Raw genomic sequence first — 19,867 nt, 5'->3', positions numbered from 1 at the left:
TTTGCAGGTAAGTATAACTTACATTCTTCGTGTATCTGAAGAAGTGTGCATGCACACTAAAGCTCATACCTAGAACTAACTTAGTTGGTCTTTAAGGTGCTACTGGAAGGAATTTTTTGTTTTTACATTCTTGGCTACAGGAACATCAACTGGCCATCAGTGTTCATTTATCAAACACTTTTCTTTCTTAAGGTACACAAAAGCCTTGGAGAGAAATTAATTTTGTGTATCTAAGAGGTAACAATATTTAAAAGAGCTATTTTATGTCTGTGTGAAAATACAAAATATTATCTCTACCCTGGAAACATAAGCAGTATGATTTGTTGCAAAAGACTGACCCAATTCTAGTCCAAATTTGAACACACTGATTGAACAAGTGGCTTAAAGTGCTATTGTGCCCCTTCCTAACATCCACAAAGAGACTGCTTGATTATTTTCCAGTTTGAAATTGTTGGGAGTAACAAATGACAAATATGATGGCCCTTGTGAGCTTCTTATTTCTGTGAGGAACTGGGCTTCCCATGGTCCTAAGGCTTTCTTTCTCTCTGTCTGTCTGCCAGCCATGGGAGTCTGACACGGCACATAGTGGCTAGTTAAGGCAGCTAGCCGTGTGGAGGCCCCAGGAGGTCTTTTCCTTCCCCTTTAAGAAAGGCTCACTATCTCAACATTTGAGAAGCACTGGCCTCAGAAATTATTGCATGGAAGAAAGGAGGAAGCTAGGAGACTGCCCTAAAGTGCTCAACCATTGCTGCAAATCCATCTGCACGGTATGTTGATTTACGCTGCTGTTGTTTATCAGGACTCAGACCTCCTAATGGACATGTGTGGGATGTATATGTAAAGCAAACACTGTCAGGACACTGCAGGCTAGTTGGATTTATGTCCCACTTCTCTTCAGAAGGGCTTTTATGGAGGAGCAAATGTTTACATTATTTTAGACTTGTCTTTGACTTTAATCCATTACGCACTCAGATATCAGTGGACAGTTCTGTCTAAGAACTGGATTAGAAACGACACTAAATAAAATGGAAACGCAATACAGTGGCATTATGGTTTTATTCACTTTTCTCAGTTTCCCCACAGAAATCTCTGTGTTAACATAACATGCAGTTTATATTGATTTGGGACTTGAGTGTTTTGTCCCCAACAAAGTAACCAAAGGTTTTCTATAACTATCCCAGTCTGATACCTGCTAAAAAGAGATATTCTAGACTGCCAAGGTCCAATGATGACCTGAGACTTATCGGTATGGATTCAACTGAACAGTTGCACTAGTGGGAGCCAATGGGACATGCTATGCTATTAGGTGGTATTCAACTAAGCTATTAGGTGGTATTCAACTAAGCTTTTATTCAGAGTAGAGTGGTACCTCGGGTTAAGAACTTAATTCGTTCTGGAGGTCTGTTCTTAACCTGAAACTGTTCTTAACCTGAAGCACCACTTTAGCTAATGGGGCCTCCTGCTGCCGCTGTGTCGCCACTGCATGATTTCTGTTCTCATCCTGAAGCAAAGTTCTTAACCCAAGGTAATATTTCTGGGTTAGGGGAGTCTGTAAGCTGAAGCGTATGTAACCTGAGGTACCACTGTAGTCCTATTGAAATTAATGGACATAACTTAGTCATGTTCATTAATTTCAATAGGTAAAACTTAGTTGAGCCACCAAGGGACTGTACTATGCACAGTAACCAGACAGAAGGCCTTCTCGGTAGTGGCGCCCACACTGTGGAACGCCCTCCCATCAGATGTCAAGGAAATAAACAACTATCTGACTTTTAGAAGGCAGCCCAGTTCAGGGAAGTTTGTGATGTTTGATGTTATATTGTGCTTTTAATTCTGTTGGCAGCCACCCAGAGTGGCTGGGGAAACCCAGCCAGATGGGTGGGGTATAAATAATAAGTTGTTGTTGTTGTTAACTCAGTTCAAAGCAAAAGACGATTTTTCTAAAAACAGATGGTGTCAAATCCGTTACATTAACAAAGGAATATCGGAAGCTGCCATATACTGAATCAGACCATGATCTATGCTGCCTGGCAGCAGCTCTCTAAGATTTGAGATGGGTATCTCACAGCCCTATCTGGAGAGATGCTAGGAACTGGAACTTGGACCTCCTGCACACAAATCTCTACAACTCAGGTACAGTGCTTTACCCAAATAGTCTGGATGCAGAAACACCAAACTGCCGCTTTGCTTATTTAAAATATTAGCAGCTTTTTATGGATGATAAATTCCTGATCTGTCCAGCAACGCAAATTTAGAACAAAAGAGAATATGAACAGGGGAGAAATTATTTCACATATCCTGGAGTTTTTGATGTAGTCTGTGAAAATTTTAATTCTTTTCCACATTGACACATAAGGATAATTCCAGGTTTCTGGCTTATTGGAGTTTACCATCATGAATGAGGAACATGCTGCTGCATGCTGCCCCACTGCTCCTGTTCTGCTCCCTTGTTATGAGTGGGATAAACAAGCTAATAAGCCTTGACTTCCTATTACACATAAATCCAGGTCTCTGTGAGTTGTTGGTCCCTAACTAGGTATGATTTGTAAGCCAGCAGCAATGCAGCTGATACATCAATGCAACATTCCCATTTCCTACAAAGAGAACTATATTGCTTGAGAGCAAGAACAGGTGATTATTAAATTATTGCTTTCTGTAGCTCAGTGCTATGCTTGTCATCAGTACTTACTTTACAACCCACATATACAAGGGGGCAACTTCCAAATGTTCTTCCAGCCATATTGTTTTTGGGCCAAGGAATGTCTAATTTAGTTTTGCTGTGTGCTTCTGGAAACTCATGGTGAATTTGTACATCAGGCCCCAGTTCAACTATTTATTTTATTATTGTTTAGAGTGACCTGAAACATGTTTCACATTCAGGGCTTTTAATGTGTGTTCTCTACTATTTCTTTAGCTTTTCACCTTGGACTTACTCTTTTTTTTCTGGGGCGTGTGTCAATATGGAATAGGGGTAGTGGAGTTTTTGTTTTATCCTAAAATGATTTTGTAAACAGTGCTGTGGGTGAAAATATTTTAAAATGTGATGTAGGATAATCTCTTGGTTTCTTGGCTGGAGTCTGGGGCTTGCTAAGTTGCATTTTGTGTTGTTGTATAAGTGAGGAGTTGAGAGAGAGTAAGAGAAAGTTTGACTACTGCCCTTTGTGAAAGAGTGATGGTGAGGGACACTGGCATGATTTCTTTTATGCTTATCAGCATGGCTGTCAATCTGTCATCACGTGAAAAAAGCCCCAACACTTCCAGCTTGTGAGAAAGAACTACAGAATAGCTTGCTGGTTATTATGAACCACGGTCTCAGATGTTGACTTCCTTACATATATATTGTTGTTCAGTAGAAATACTGCATGTATGCATAGACTCCTCAAGATAAGAAGAAAGAAACACAGATAGAGAATATATATCCATGACTGTTGTCTCTTATGATACCTAAGTGCAAACAAAATGTATGTATATATGTTCCCGGCTGCCACTAGAAGTCCTCAAATCTGAGGACTTTGAAAGAGTGCAAAGGGAAAAGTTTTATAAGGCTTATACTATGGACATTTTGATCTTTAGTAATAACATAATAGAACGTCCTTCCTTAAAAATGGATTTAATGGATACATGAATGTATTTTATCTTGGTGTGAATCCCTAATCAGCATTATTGATCAGGAAATGTGGCGGCTGCATCTTATCCTTTAGTTTATCTCATTTCAAACAAGTGGCCAAATAAATTTATATTACAGTAGTGCACTATTTGTTTATTTTGTTGAAAGAATTAAACTTCCCTTCATCCAATTGTATCCCAGGTCACCGCAGAATAACAGTAAACAGTTGGGGCAGAGTCAACTAAATAGGTGTGCTAGGAGAAGCCAGCACAAATGAGTCTCCCTAGCACAATTTTGCTTTCCCCCATTCTCCTACTCCCACCCCACTCCCCAAATTGGCTTGGAGTAGGGGTTGGGGGAACCTCTAGAACAGCATTCTGGGTCAGAGGAGATAATTCCATCTGGCTAACAGAAATGTTTTGTAATGATGGAATGATCATATTAGTGCAACATTCAATTCCACCCAGTATAAATAACAGCAATAATAGTGAATTTTACTTGGAAGATTAAGAAGTTAATACCTGTACTGGGAAAGGACTTTCTCAACAATATGCATTATGCAAATACCTTTAATGCAATCTATAATTTCTGTATGTATTAAACTGAGATGGGGGCAAAACAAGCAAGGCAAGGAAATGTAGTCATGGATTGCTGGAGAAGGGACCACTTCAGTGACTTATGTTTTTCATGTTGCTGCTGTTTATTTTGATCCCTGCCTCCTGAAGTGTACTTGTGTGGGATGTATGCTCAACACAAATGCTGCCTGTGTACTGTCTTCACTAATTGGTTTGGATTTATGACCCACTTCTCATAAAGTGCCCCAAGCAGCCATTGCTGCTGTACTATAAAATAGCAGAGAGGAAATCCCTTTCTAAACAGCTTCCGTTGGACAGGATTTTCTTGTGGGGTAGGTATGATGCATTTAGACTGCTCTATAAAGAGTTTTATTGAATTGTGACCCATTAACCTGGTTTTAATTAAAAACCTCTCTTCAAACATGCTGAGCTTTGGAGATCAAAATTTTCCACTGCAGCACACACCAATAAGTGTGTGATTTGGTTGTTTGGGGACAAATTCTAACATGGCATTCATGGATGAACAGTGAACAGGAACAGGAACACAAACTACAGTCATGCCATTTATGACTGCAAATATATGCCTCAGTCTTGGGGCTGTGTGAATTTGGCTCTGTAAGCCCCATTGAGAACCACCACAGACTCCTTTCCACAGGATGAAAACTGGACAAATCCATTTGCCTTTAGCTGATTTCTTCTTGCATCGCTGGAGTTAATTGCTCATTCTTTCAGCTGCTTAGTCAAAGTTCCTTAATCCCTGTTGATGAGGCTGCTGGAGAAGAATTGTCGAAGCCCCCTCTTGCCTTCTTTTCTTGTACAACAACCTTGAATAGATCAGGTGGAGCCTGCAATATGTCTACTAGTTTTCTTTTCTCATTGCACCTTCTTTGCTTGAGACAAATGCCAGGCAGTGACTTCAAAAGCAACAGTAAGGTTTTCCAGGGTTGTACACCCCATGAAGAAGCCTTCAGGATCTTTTCTCTAAATCTGATGAACTATTTAATAGATTTGTGGATATTTAGTTGTTGAATTGATTGTTTTAATGTGCTTAGTTGGGAAGAAGGGCAGTATCTAAATTCAATAAATAGTTTTATTAGGTTTTATTATTTATATGTGATGATGGTGCCCTTTTTTGTTTCATTCTATTCTATTGTTTCATTCTATTTAGCTGCCCTGGCAACATAAGCTCATGTTGAAGGTGTGGGACCTAAATCCTATAAAGAAGCAGATATTTTTCTGGAGATATCAATATTTGTGCATTGGTTTTGACTCTTATGGTCTTGACTCTCTTTCATCAACCTGTTCTAGATCAATCTTTAGTATCTCTCTTAGTCACATCAAGTCACATTGCTTGCCTGATCTGTTCTACATATCTCTGCTTTGGTTCACAGATTTGTGCAAAGGTTGCAAATAACCAAGAATGGAAATTGCAACATGTGAGTGTAAACAGAGCTGTAGTCTGTAACATACCAGGAAAACTATGCACAGGGCTATGCAGATGGGAATTGGGGTCCTATATTACTATTATTGATGTCTTTTGGCAATATTTGGCATCTATATATAAAAAAGACCGTCCCTATAAGAGAAATTTGAGAAATAATGTAATATTTCATTATAGTTCAGTTCCTTAAGTCCATCAGCTTCAATGGATCTACTCTGAGTATGACTTAGTTGAACATTACTCTTTTTTAAAAATAGATGATAATAATAATAATAATAATAAGAAGAAGAAGAAGAAGAAGAAGAAGAAGAAGATATTTATACCCCGCCCATCTGGCTGGGCCTCCCCAGCCACTCTGGGTGGCTTCCATAGAAACAAAAAATACACTAAAATATCACACGTTAAAAACTTCCCTGAACAGGGCTGCCTTAAGATGTCTTCTGAATGTCAGGTAGTTGTTTATCGCTTTGACATCTGCTGGAAGGGCGTTCCACAGGGCGGGTGCCACTACCAAGAAGGCCCTCTGCCTGGTTCCCTGTAGCTTTGCTTCTCGCAATGAGGGAACTGCCAGAAGGCCCTCGGCACTGGACCTCAGCGTCCGGGCAGAATGATGGGGGTGGAGACGCTCCTTCAGGTATACTGGACCGAGGCCGTTTAGGGCTTTAAAGCACCAACACTTTGAATTGTGCTCGGAAACGTACTGGGAGCCAATGTAGGTCTTTCAAGACCGGTGTTATATGGTCTCGGCGGCTGCTCCCAGTCACCAGTCTAGCTGCCGCATTCTGGATTAGTTGTAGTTTCCGAGTCACCTTCAAAGGTAGCCCCACGTAGAGCGCATTGCAGTAGTCCAAGCGGGAGATAACCAGAGCATGCACCACTCTGGCGAGACAGTCCGCAGGCAGATAGGGTCTCAGCCTACGTACCAGATGGAGCTGGTAAACAGCTGCCCTGGACACAGATTTGACCTGTGCCTCCATGGACAGCTGTGAGTCCAAAATGACTCCCAGGCTGCGCACCTGGTCCTTCAGGGGCACAGTTACCCCATTCAGGACCAGGGAATCCTCCACACCTGCCCGCCTCCTGTCCCCCCAAAACAGTACTTCTGTCTTGTAATAGAGCTTTATGAATGGTGGTTCTTCTAATGCTTTTAAACTGTATCAGTATTGTGTATTGTTTGAATACTGCTGTGTTTCTTTTGAAGCAGATTTGAAATGTATTAAATTAAAGTTTCCAATTCTTGGTTATGGCAACCAAATGCAAAACATCTGCAAAATGTTTGTGCTTGGGCTTTGTTGTACCTCCATCAGGATTTCTCCAAATGTAGAACTGCTGAGTGTTCTTTTGTGTGTACATAGTAATCACTTTTAGTGCCCAAATGGTGTATCACCTCTTAGATGGTCTGATTCTAAGGAATCCAAGAGGGAAGGCGATTGTATGTGAGGTATATAAGAACTATTTTCCTATCCAGCTGCAACTTAAAAACAGTCCTTAAGGGGTAGTGGTACATAGAGCTTATTATAGATGTCAAGGTTATGATAATAGGGATGAACGGCCGTTGCTAAGTTTGAAGCAACCTGACAATCCAGGTGCATTGATGGATCCAAGAATACCTTAAGGCTGTATACTTCAGTGAACAGAAACCAAAGTCTTATAAATGACAGGTGTTCCCACTTCCTGCCAGTCGCATACCTTGCTAACCTTTGTTGTAGTCAAAAATTGCATAGGTTCAGCATAAATCAGCTCCTTAGATTAAGTCCTCAATTTTTCAATGTGTATTAATATATAAAAACATAGTAAAACATCAAACGTTAAAAACCTATTGAAACAGGGCTTCCTTCAGATGTCTTCTAAAAGTTGTATAGTTCTGTAGACCAATGGCCACAGGCAAAGTGATCAAAACCCCCTGTTTGCCATGCTGGAGTTGGTTTGGATGGAATGGAGGTATGCCTCTGCTCAGCCCTGCCAGCCTCCAGTGTCAAGAAGTGCCCCAGTGTTCCCACCCAAATGGCAGGTGGGCAGAATCTGCCATTGATGGCATCTCTTCTGCAGGTAGCTAGCAAACCCCTCGAAACAGGATGCAGAAGGAGAGGGCCAGCACTTTGGGTAAGAAATGTTTGAAGAGGCTAGCCACATAACACTCCAACAAACCACTCCAGATCCTCAAATTGCATTATTATCCTTCCATGATGGGAAAGGCTGAGCTGTCAAAAAAATAAGGACTTGTTGGTTTTCTCATTTACAGCAGCAAGGCTAACAATAGCAAAGTGTTGGAAATCTGTGAATCATTGAATGTATAAACACTCTACATATATGGGGGGAATAAGCGGGGGGAGGGACATGCACACGTTGGTGTGCACATGTGTGGTGGGGATTGTATTTGTCATGTGTGTATTCTGGAAAAATAAATATTTAAAGAAAACAATCATGAAAGCTAGAGACAGATTTTTGAAACTTGCACAGAACAATAGCTAGGCAGCCTCACCACCGCTTCAGGGACCATCCTGACACAGAGTCAGGATTCCTGCACTTCTGCAATGAAGTGACCAGTACAGTAGTAGCAGAATTCCCAGAGCATTGTAAATTTCCAAGTGAGGTTAAGCATTCTATATTAAATCTGCCTGGTGATTTATCACTTAAAGGCAAAAATGTTTATATAGAAAGTTTGTTGGGTATGGGTTTATATGGGTTTAGTGATGTTAAACAGTACCCAAGCCTGCCCTATTTGGGCACACACTTAATTGCTAGGAACATGAATACTGCATTTGGGCAAATATTGTTACCTATACCCTGTTCTCAGGGAATCTGGGGGAAGGCCACACACTTTGCATGCACAGGGTTCCAGATTCAACCCCTGACATCCCCAGGGATATCTGTCTGAAACCTCAAGGAGTTTCTGCCAGTCCTTGTAGACAATACTGAGCTAGATGGACCAATGGCTTTAATCTGTATATATAATACATCTTCCTTCCTATGATCATAATAAGAACTAGCAGTTGAATGGTTGAATTCCAAGTTCAATATTTTTCCTTTTGCTCTGCTTTGGTACTGGCACAGCAGATTAAACCCCTGCATGGTACAGAAGATGTGAGCAAACAGGGAAAAGTAAAGTTTCTTGAATTGATGCAAAAGCCAATGGAGTTGTTTTCCTCACTGGCTCTTTTCCTGTTTTCTTGAAGCAGCTGAAAAAACAATGTTTCTCCATCTACAATAAGAAGGGATATTCTGGCATAAGGATTGCCTGTCCCAGACATTTGGCACAATCGGAGGAAAGATTTGTTTTGCTTAGCAGTGGTTTTATTAGTTCATGAATCTAATTGAACATTCTAAGATAATCACATCCCTTGTTGAATGACATTGCTGATTCGGTGCATTTCTTCTCACTTTTCAGCTATGCACTTCCATGCAAATGTAGTTACAAACTGGATAATTAGAGAGTTGGGCTTAAAAGTAAAGAGTAACTAACTGAACAAAGTTCTATGCACCACTTTGGGAAAGGGATTTATGAATGATGTTAACAATAATAATGTTAGTTGTGGTTTTAAAATCTCATAGCAGATTAAAAATTCTAATAGTATTCAGAACTGGGTAGTTAATTTTGTGAAATTTAAGGATAAGGTTTTGTTCTTTGTGATCTCTACAGTCATACATATGGGTTCTAAGCACAGGGCAACTTTTTGAACCATTGCCATAACTCTTGAAAAAAAATTTGCAGGATAGTTTGCCATAGGGACCAAGATCGCTTGCTCAAAGAGATGGGGTTTCACCCTCCCATTCACTTCATTTATGACTAATGCAGCACAAGGAACACTGCTTGGAACTTCCTCCTTGCTAAAGCAAAAAGAACTGTGCCTGTGTTTCTTTTATGTCTTTATTTATCACTCTCGCTCTTGTTTCCTTTCCACTCACTATTCGTTTTTCTTTTATGTTTTTCTTTTATTTTCTGTTCTGCATTCTCTTCTCACCTGCCTAGGCATCATTAAAGGATTGTCAAGACTAAAGTTCCCCATATCATCCCAAGGCAGTTGACAGGGAACACTATGAGATGGAGATGGTTGCCATATGCCATATCTGAATACTTCAATAGCATAACATAATATTGTGGTTGAGTCTACTGATGTGTTGTTCCTCTGAGGAGCCATGCAAGACAAAAGGGCTTTTTATTATGTTTGTTTCAATAATGCCATGTGTCTGCCGTTTGAAATTTGTGTTTTATACAGATTGTTCTTTATTTTATTCCGATTTCTACCAGTAAGTAAAGAACGGAACTTCCCCTTACAATTTCGCTGCCGGAAGCCTCATGAGCAGAGTACATGGCAACCCCAGTGACTTGGGGTGAAGATTATTGCCTCATTCAGTGAGGTTAAATGCAGGAAAGGGAATTCTGGGGGTTGCATCATGGCTACAAGTGACACGCTCCTTCCTTCTCCAGCAGCTTTTCTTTGCATGAAGAACAATAACTTATGCTGAGGAAGGGAAAGTGCTTGCATTGCAGATTTCCACCGTGCAACAGGTCACCAAGTTTATATCACATCCTGAGATGGCTTTGCTAGCATAACATTACTCAAATTTTTCCTCTGTTTGTCTTGTACCCTCATACCTCAGTAGCTAGGGAAGATACATGCAGGCCAACAGATGTTATAAATAAGCAAGAATAAGAGGTTGTTTGTAAGGATCTCTACAGATGTACTTCTAAGTGGTGCCCAGCACATTTCTTCTATTGCAGAATGATCCTTCACATTGCAGACAACAAGCAATCTTACTAGGAATTAAAATGCTGACCCCAGTTGTTTGTCTGCGCGCACCCCCCCCCCCAAGTCTTCAGGTAGACTGTGTTTTATTTTTGTAAAGTTTATAATGAATTGAATTCATTATTCATCTCTGCTTTAAAAAAGGGGAAGTCTGTTTTAAAAGAGATTCAGTGTTGCACTAGGTGTCATTATAAACTACGTTAATCAGCAGTAAGAATTCTGTTGTAAGTGGGCAAAAATGGAGCTCAATCTTAGACAGGAATTGTGTCTTTATACAGTGCACTGAGAACTCTTCTGCAATGGTTCAGCTACTTACTGTACATCTGTGTGACTCTAAAATGGTCTGATACAGAGTGAAGGATGAAGTGCCCTCTTTGATGGCTTTTTAAATAGAAAAAATAATCCAACACTATTATTATTTATTAAATATGGATACTGCCCTATACCTGCAGGTCTCAGGGCAGTTCACATGATAAAATCAAAATATAAACCACAAAATACATAATCAATATAAAAACAAGAACAACCCAATAACCCCCATCATGCCATCTGTGCTGATCTCTTTGCCTTTTGTTTTGCCACTTAATGAGGATATGTCCATTTGTTATCATCCATATAAAACAGAGCTGAGTTTGTTAGATTTATATAGAGCACAATTATGAGAGCCTTTATTTTCAAGTTCGGTTTACAAAGGAAGTTTTTTTGTTATATTCCACTGGGCTTTAACTCCAGTTACAGAGCCAGACTGATACCCAGAGAGAACTTGCTGCAAGACAGACCCAAAAAAGAAAATAACAGAACACCTCTAGTCATCACATACAGCTCCCAAGTTAAAACAGTACAACGCATCATCAGAGATCTGCAACCTCTCCTGGACAATGACAGTTCTCTTTCTCAAGCTCTGGGAGGAAGACCTTTCATTGCCTACAGACAGCCACCCAGTCTTAAACAACTCCTAACCCACAATAATACTACAACCAGACCTAACATGGACACTGGCACCAGAGCCTGCAATAAACCCAGATGCCAACTTTGCTGCCACATACACCCGGACAACACCATTACTGGCCCCAACAACATCACACATACCATCTCGGGACTATTCAATTGCTCATCGTCTAACATTGTGTATGCCATAAAATGCCAACAGTGTCCTTCAGCTCTCTATATTGGACAAACAGGCCAGACCTTACGCCAAAGAATAAACGGACATAAATCGGACATCAGGAATCACAAGACAGAGAAACCAGTAGGAGAACACTTCAATCTCCCAGGACATTCTATACAAGATCTCAAAGTAGCTGTTTTACTACAAAGGAATTTCAGAAATAGACTGGAAAGAGAAGCTGCTGAATTACAACTTATCACCAAACTTAAAACCATGGAGAAACCTGGTCTGAACAAAGACCTTGGATTCTTATCTCATTATACATGACAAAGCCATTTTTCACCTTTTCACCCCTTGCTTTTTCCTGTAAGACCTATTGCAGTCGTTAAGAGTCGTCAACAGGCTCATCACAGCTATCTGCCAATCACCCATTCCCACCACCCTTCTAAGTAATACCCCTCCCCACCTTCTCACTATATAGAAGGGTCTGGAAACTTCTGTTTCAGTGTATCTGAAGAAGTGTGCATGCACACGAAAGCTCATACCAAGAACTGACTTAGTTGGTCTTTAAGGTGCTACTGGAAGGAATTTGTTTTGTTTGGGCTTTAACTGTTCATCTTCTGGAGCAGGCTGTCTGTTGACTAATTCCATGTAGATTCACTAACCAAATAAAAAAGTGTGAAAGTAGCTAACCTTTCGGGATTTCTTTAGTGCTCACCCCTACCAATCCAGTATATAAACGGTATAACATCAATTGTCCAATGGCCCTAAAATGCACATGAAAAAATACCATTATGAAGATTTCTTCCTTCCTCCGTACTTCCTTTTGTAGCAGCTTGCCCATATGGTACTTGTCACTGCATAAAACTCTACAGAAGGAGTTTCAGAACAGCTGAACACCTTCACTTGCACTTTAGGGTCAAGGGACCTTTTGGTTTGTGGACTGCAACTTCCAAAAACAAGCCACTGCTTGGCATGGCAGTGATAAAGATACGTTTCTCACATCTGAACTGTGTTATTTAATGGACAACAAGAAATGGCAGATTTTATCATAGCTCAAAGTAGAGCAGGGTTATAAGGTATATTGCTGGAGAACTTTAATTGTGGAACAGAAGAGTGGCCCTGACAGTGCTGTTCACAGGCCGTATGGATATTTTTGAAATGTCTCTGTCCATGCATACTTAAAAATGAAGAAAGTAGTAAAGTCTGGTGTATTTTCTGGGCATTGGTGAAATGGGTATGACATCACTTTAATTGAAACGGAGCTCTGAAAAGAACCAGAATGTGCTTTGGATCAGCAGCCTTGTTAAATAGTGCCCTTAGGGCTACAAAGTTGGAAATGCCGCTGTGAAAACCACAGACTGGGAAATTGCTTTCCAGTTCCTTTCCCTTTTTTTCCTGAGGCAGAAATGAGTGAGGAAATCTGCTTCAGATTTGGGCTGCAGACATGTTTTTGCAGGAATGGCAGCAGCAAGTCACATGAACTACCAGCAACCATTCCGTGTGCAAATCATAATATAGGGGGCTGGTTGTATGGGCTTGGGTTGACCTGGACAATTGAATATTTTATAGCAAGTACTCTTAAGAAACCAAAGCCATCATGGGTACAAGGATTGACTTAGCTCCTTTCTTAATGTGCAAATTTCTATGTGGGGTCTCATTCCTCTGCCATAGTCTATCTTCTCTCCTTCTGTGCTGGAACACACAGATGTTTGGAGCATTTCTTGTTGTCTGTTGAAACATATACAACAGAGTGGAAGGGCATATTCAAATGGTGTGGTATTTTGGAAAATATGACTTAAATGTGAATAAAAATATGACTATTTTGAATCTAAAGGGCTAAAGGTACATTTTTTGCAAATAAAAGTGGTACACGTCTGTAGTATTTGCAGAGCTGCTGTTACAAAATAGCCTAGACTTTTGATGGTTGCTATTGTTAAGCTTTCTCTGTGAACTGGAATTGTAATCAGTAGCAGTATAAAATAGGATTTATTTATTTTTGTCTTTGTTTCTGCAGCTTCTGGTTGCAAAGTCCCCGATTGCACCATTCACATCTTTCCTGTACAGAATTGAAAATTCAGGGTTCGTTCTCCAAGGTAAGACCATGAGTCAGTTTTGCATACTGAAATGCCAGAAGTCTTACATTTGTTCTTGCATCACTTGCACATCAAGTACATTTCCTATTGAGAGACTTTTTCCTCTTCAGCTAGGCAGAAATAAACAATATGGCATCTTCTTGGCACAATATTTTGACCAGATCATTATATTTGTTCCAGATCATTATATTTATATATGTTTGAATAAATGTGGAATCTTCCTCTAATGGTCTTGCCTTGTATATGTGGTGACAGCCTGACAGTATTGCCACACCTATTGTTATTGCAGTCATTTATTGCAGGAGACCAAGCAAGAGGCTGCATGTTTATCTTCAGTGGTGTGGTTCAGAAGGTTATATAGGTTTTATATAGGTTTTATATTGGGCTTAGTCAACTCCCATTGATTTCAGTTGGTCTACTCTAAGCACTACTAAATCTAACCCGTTTTGTTAACAAAAAATGATGATGGGGTGGGGGAGTGTGCCAGTCCAAAATCTATCCCTGATGCCTGCACATAGAGGTTAATGGGAGAAAAGTAACTTCCAGACAAGGCCATATTAGGGTTCTTTGAGCCAGCTAAGAAGATTGCGAGAAGCAGCATAAAAGGGAAAACTTTCCCCCACCCCCACCCCTAAAAGGAAGCTTCTTGAAAGGTGTCAGGTAAAAAGGATGATATCTACGCTGGTGGCAGAAGAACATTTTAGTGCTAATGAATGGGCTGTATTCCACGGCCTGACAGCAGAGGCAACATTTCCATTCATTCATTATTGTGTATTATTGTGTGAGGCAGTCAGTGTCAGGAGGAGAACACATTCAAAGTATGTGACAAGGGAACAAGTGGATGAGTGTGGGAACTAGTGAAGAACAACAGCTGTCTGAAAAATGAGGCTTGAGGGGAGAGGGGAGGGGAGATCCCATCACAGCTCTGTTAACCAGGAGGCCACAAACAAACCAATACTAGAAAACATACCTGAATCCTCTTTAATTGTGGGTGACAGGAAGGAGGCACACACAGAACATAGTAAAGAAGTTTGATTTAGTGGCTCTGCAGGCAATTCCTCTTGCCATCCCTAGGGGATTTGGAGGTGGGGATAGAGTTAAAACTGCAAGTTGCTTTCTCTCCCTTTTGTTCCTTGGGCCTGGTGGTTAATAAAAACGGCAGGAGAGGATGGCTAGTTAGAGATTTCAGTGACTGCTATTTGATGCAGTTTAAGGAGCTACTTTGCTATTGTTTGTAGTTAAAATGGAAAGCGGAACTGTTCTCCATTTGCAAAAGTCTCCAGCGTCCTAGGGAAAAGAAGGCTGAGAGTGAAAAAGCTATTAACATGGTAATGCTGCCTCATTCGGAGGAGTGCATCAAAATCCCCTTTGTTGATGTAAATTGCTGCTCTATTGCCTGGTCTCTTTCGATCTCATGGTCTCGGTACAAGTACTGAAAATTGTTTGGTGAGACTTGGGTGGAGGGAAAACTGCACCTCTTATATCATTTTAGGAGATCGCCAAGCTGCCCAAGAGCACTGCAGTGGGAGACTTCTGTGCCTTTGTAAACTTGAAGTGCTCAGTGGTGAAAAGAATCCAATTATTCAGTGGCTCTTTTATTGCTGCTTTCACTCTTGAGAAATGCTGCTCAACAATTTGAAGACAAGGATGGCTGGTCAAAGGGTTGAGTTAGATTTTGAACTACTTTTCAAGTATATTGTGAGAACAAGGGAAAAGATAAGTAAGCCCTAGTGAGTCTTACTCAAAGTCTCTGATGCTTGAGAATCCTGGGTTTGAAATTCTAATTTTATAAGTATTGTTATTTATATAAAGGGACAAATCAAAAGCCTGGATTTGCACATTGCTGATTATATCCTCAAACGTGGATCTAAATGTGTCACCTAAAATCTGCATTAGTACACAAATTCTGCTTTAAACCACATTTTTAAGATCCAGAAAATACTTTAAAATACTAATAAAGTTTCATATTTATATTCCTATCCAGTGACTCCAGTGTAATGAGGCCAGATGTTCAGGTTTAAAAGTTCTTTTTCTGTCAGAGCCGCAAGCCTTGCCCTTTAAGACTGAGTAATCTCTTTGAAATCTAGTTCTAGTTCATATGTACATTTTTCAGCAGTCAGGTTCATTTACCAGTCAATTGCTTGTTTTGGTGGTGGTGTATGAGTAAGGAGTAGTTCACTTTCACCCCCAGTTACTATATCCTGCCGGTAGAGGAAAAGAAAGATGTGTTTGTGTCAGGAAAGGAAATAGCCATGAGTCAGACAAACAGCTTGTAATAGGTGAAATTTACTTTCATATAAACACCTTTGTATCTTCATTTACTAGTAGAGCTATTGTTGAAGCAAACTGATTTTCATACCAGTTGTTGGAAATGGCGACATTTGTGAAAGCATGTACCAGTTCAGATATCAATGAAAATAGAACTGAACTCAGGGAGTAGTAGATTTCTTGGGGCACTTGATTGTTATACTAACTTCCAGAGAGAGGAATTTTACTTACCAGTGATCTAAAATGTATGCATCTGTGCCGTGTTACTTTTCAAACATTCTTCCTTGAAGGAATATTCTACATTGATGTCCACATGTTTCAAAAGATTGAGGGCATTAGGCACGCACATCATGCTGGATGCCGGCCAGGAGTCCTGCGGCCTCACTTTTGGCCCCTGGAAACTGAGAGCCTGCTCAGAACATAATCAGTCCACATTCCCCTACAGTTGCACACTGCAAGGGAAGATCTATAGTGCTGGACAAGCTGTTTTTCAGGGAGGTTTATCTGCCCATTACTGAGCGCTTCTAATTGACAGGCTGCTGGCAGGCTTCTAAGGAACCCCGGAGTTCCCCACAATACAGATTGGAAACCCTTGCATCAGTGTGTGGAAAAATGAGGCACCTTCTGCATTTCAGTCTGACCATTTTTTGTTAAGTGCTCTTCATGCTAAGGGTGTTATTCAGCAGTATTGTTTTTATATTATTATCCTAAGAGTATTGTAGAGTTCAGTAAACCTTTTAGACTTTAGGAGCCCTCTTTAACACCATTGTACAACGTGGGGCCTGTTTTTAATTTGTGACTAGAATTGTCTGCCCATTTTCTGTCCCTTAATTTTGCCATTTGCCTTTTCTCACTTTCACTTTTTCATCATTTATTCTTCCCTATCTCTTCATCTCCCACTTTTTCCATATCTCATTAACAAAATGTAAATAGTGCTGATGGTTTTCTCCCAGGTGTTCCAAAGTATCCTTTCTTGCCGGGGTACATGGGAGTTGCAATTCTCTATTCTCTATTCCTCCCTATCCAGTGCATAGGGCTGGGAAGCATGGGAAATAAAAAATTCCCATGCACCCTGATAAGAGATGAAGTTTTGGGGTATACGTACTTATTTGTGTCCAAGCCTTAAGGATAAAGTCTACAAGGCTTCCCTTGTCACCAGTGAGCCCTCCCCACTACTTGTCCTCCCCCCACTTGCAAGGGTGAGCTTGTCAGCAGGAAGGACTGGTGGTAAAATTCCCATGTCTTAAAAAAAAGTCATTGGATAAAGCTTGGAAAGACCAGAGCTTTTCTAAAAATTCTCCTAGGAAGTTCAAAAAGCTCAATGAAATCTGAACTAATTGCAACATTAACCCACCATACTAGTAACAGACAAAGGGATGCAGATACGATTGTAGAAGAAGTTGCCATTTCTGGGGTCTATTTGAACCAGAGGAGAGTGTTAGCCAACATCTGAACTGTAGCACAGGAATGAAAATGGATCAGGGATCTTTGTAAGGCAATGGTGAGAGCATACAACTTAAAAGATTCAAGTCACTGAATTCCATTGTGTCTGCCCAGTCAAACCAATTTATGCATTTCACTAGTCGAAACAGATGTAAGAGGTACAGCAACCACCACCACAAAAGCAGTTCTTGCAGCCCCCCCCCCAAGGTGGATTATTACCACAGCAAGTTATTTCCATGCTTACATTGTTCTGCAGGCACCCTCTTTTGCCTCATAAGTATCCTCCTGCATGTTATTAAGAGGTGTGGCTAAGGAAAATGTCACTAAACTTTTGCCCTGGCAAAAGCCACAGTCTAGAATTTATTCAATCTATAGGGCTTCCTTGCTCTCCTTTACAGTCTAGGATTGCTTTCAAGGGAATGTATCTGGCAGATGAAATCAAGATGTGCTTAAGTGGCTTGCTGGACCAGACCCAAGCACCAAAATTTAATTAAATACCTAGTTTTACAAACTAATCTAATACAAAAAGGAATGTTTGCATGATTTCTCTTTTGTTTGGAGGTGAACTGAGTTTTGTAAATCTTTTAATTTTTTGTGTTGAAATGTGTGTGTTTGATAAAGGAGAACCTTTTGTTGAATGGCTAAGCAGGTTGTACAAAAGCTGAAAGTGTTTCTCTGCTTCTCGTCCAAGTCCTGGACAGTAATCGCTACTCAGAAAGAGCTCTGTAAAAGCCCCCCAAGGCTGGTTTTCTTTTTTCTTTTATATATGTAAAAAAAGGATTCAGAGAACTAAGTAGACTCAGCTAGCCCACAAGGGAAACTCGTGAACCTTGGGAGTAAGGAAATTATGCGGTCCTTGCTGTCTGAATAAGCTTAGGAAAGCTCTCTAACCAAACTGAGCTCAGTTGCGCTGTCAGGGCAGCACTTCGGGGCAAACATCCAGAGTCCCATGCAGCAAAAGGAGCCCCAAATGCAGCAGTTAGCTTACCACATTTTGAAGTAATTGAAATAATACACATTTCCAATCTAGGGAGAGGGGCCCCCTTAAGTCCATTAAGTTCCAAGTCTAGAATTACCTAACTGCACCATTGACTGAGCTAAAGCTTAGGTAGCGTCTGTTACATATACAGTGTATTCCAGCTTTTCCACATATACAGTTACACGTTGCTGAAAGCTATGCTTCATGTACTGTATTTGTTTACTCTGCCCTAGTTTATCCTGCACTGATTTTAAAAGCTGAGGATGTTCCTTTGACTATAGATATATACACACACTACAGAGCACTGTACCCACTCATTTTTAATTTACTGGCAAGGGGGCATGGTGATGGTAACAACAGCAGAAAGTGGGAAGAGGGCATTTTTCTCCTTCCTCCCCTCCTCTTGTTTGTCAGGCATCAGGACTTAAAGAGCCCTGATAAAGTTCAAGCCCTGGGTTGCTCTTTAAGTCCCACTGTCTGACAGGGAGAAGGAGAAGAAGGGGGAAAGGTCCCTGCTTACCACTAGGGAATAGGAGATAAATTTGATTTTGTTTGTATTTTTATGAAAAGCTACCTGATTCACAGTTATTGAATCAGCACGTGAACCAAGACACAGTTGTGTGCGCGCGCGCTCTCTCTCTCTCTCTCTCTCTCTATATATATATATATAATCCTAATTCTCTGAATTATATATATATAAAATCCTAATTCTCTGAATTATGCAATTCATGTCTAAAATCATAGTGTGTAGGGGAAATTCTGCATTACACAGTAGTGCAAACAACATTAAAAAAAAAACACTTGAGGGAATTGCTTGCAATAATGTGTCTTAGTCAAAGCTGCTTGCAAAAAGTTGCTCTAAAATGCTTACAAATTTTCATGAGGATTTTTCTTTTTTTTAAAAAAATTATAGATTGCAGAAATGAATTTAAGATTTGATAACTGAGAAGCTGAGAAGAACCAAAATTTACAATTTCGTCCAACAAAACTTAGCACTGCTAACCATTGTTATTCCACGCTAGTAAGTAAATGAAAGATGGGACAGTTGCAGGAAGTAGAGCCAGACCCTGTGACAGGTAGAGGCAGCTAATTCTAACTTTGCTCCCGTCCATTTCACGGCTGAGTTTGACAAGGACTGCACTGAGATTGTGGAGGAAAATGCTGACAGTTCCACCCTTTGGACAGGTTGTAATTAAGAAACCAGACAAGTTGGGGCAGGCTGAGGGAAGACTGATCTTGGTGGGACAGTGCCCCACTTGCTCTGATGAACCCTCACCCAACTGCATATTTCCCTTCCCTTTGGAATAGCTCTTGAGTCAGTTCAGCCTACGGCTTTTGCAGCCTTCCTTCTAATGTCCGGATGATGGACAAAAAAACTAGATGCAATTTCAAGGGATCCTCAAAAGCACACCTAAAAACTAGATGTGTGTTTGACAATAACCAAAGTGAAAACGAAACTTAAAAAGCTGTTTGGTTCACTGTCACTTTTCTTTTTTCCATTTCAAAAGATGTTTGCAAACACCTTGAACCACTGGGAACTAGCCTCATCTGGTCCATTAAAGTAAAAGCGAAAAAGAAGAATTATAGTTTGTATAGTTCACC

The 19,867-nt window shown here is 40.4% G+C and overlaps 1 protein-coding gene across 14 annotated transcripts in view; it reads left to right on the top strand.

The window, feature by feature from the left end:
• RAD51B (RAD51 paralog B) overlaps positions 1–19,867 on the top strand; it is a 351,970-nt gene that overhangs the window by 189,576 nt on the left and 142,527 nt on the right. For 12 of the 14 annotated variants that reach the window (XR_014153917.1, XM_081851645.1, XM_081851642.1 and 9 more), the window contains one exon: positions 13,497–13,575. The exons of the other annotated variants lie outside the window; for them this stretch is intronic. Coding sequence is in view for 11 of the 12 variants with exons in the window: in XM_081851645.1 (XP_081707771.1) it covers positions 13,497–13,575 (79 nt within the window). In the remaining variant the exon portion in view is untranslated. Of the gene's footprint in view, positions 1–13,496; positions 13,576–19,867 lie in introns of those variants that run through there. 14 annotated transcript variants of the gene reach the window in all.

The sequence above is a fragment of the Podarcis erhardii genome (assembly GCF_964252035.2).
Source record: "Podarcis erhardii genome assembly, chromosome: 1".
Taxonomy (NCBI): Eukaryota; Metazoa; Chordata; class Lepidosauria; order Squamata; family Lacertidae; genus Podarcis; species Podarcis erhardii.
The sequence above is the reverse complement of the archived record's forward strand: the minus strand, read 5'-3'. Positions and strand labels throughout refer to the sequence as shown.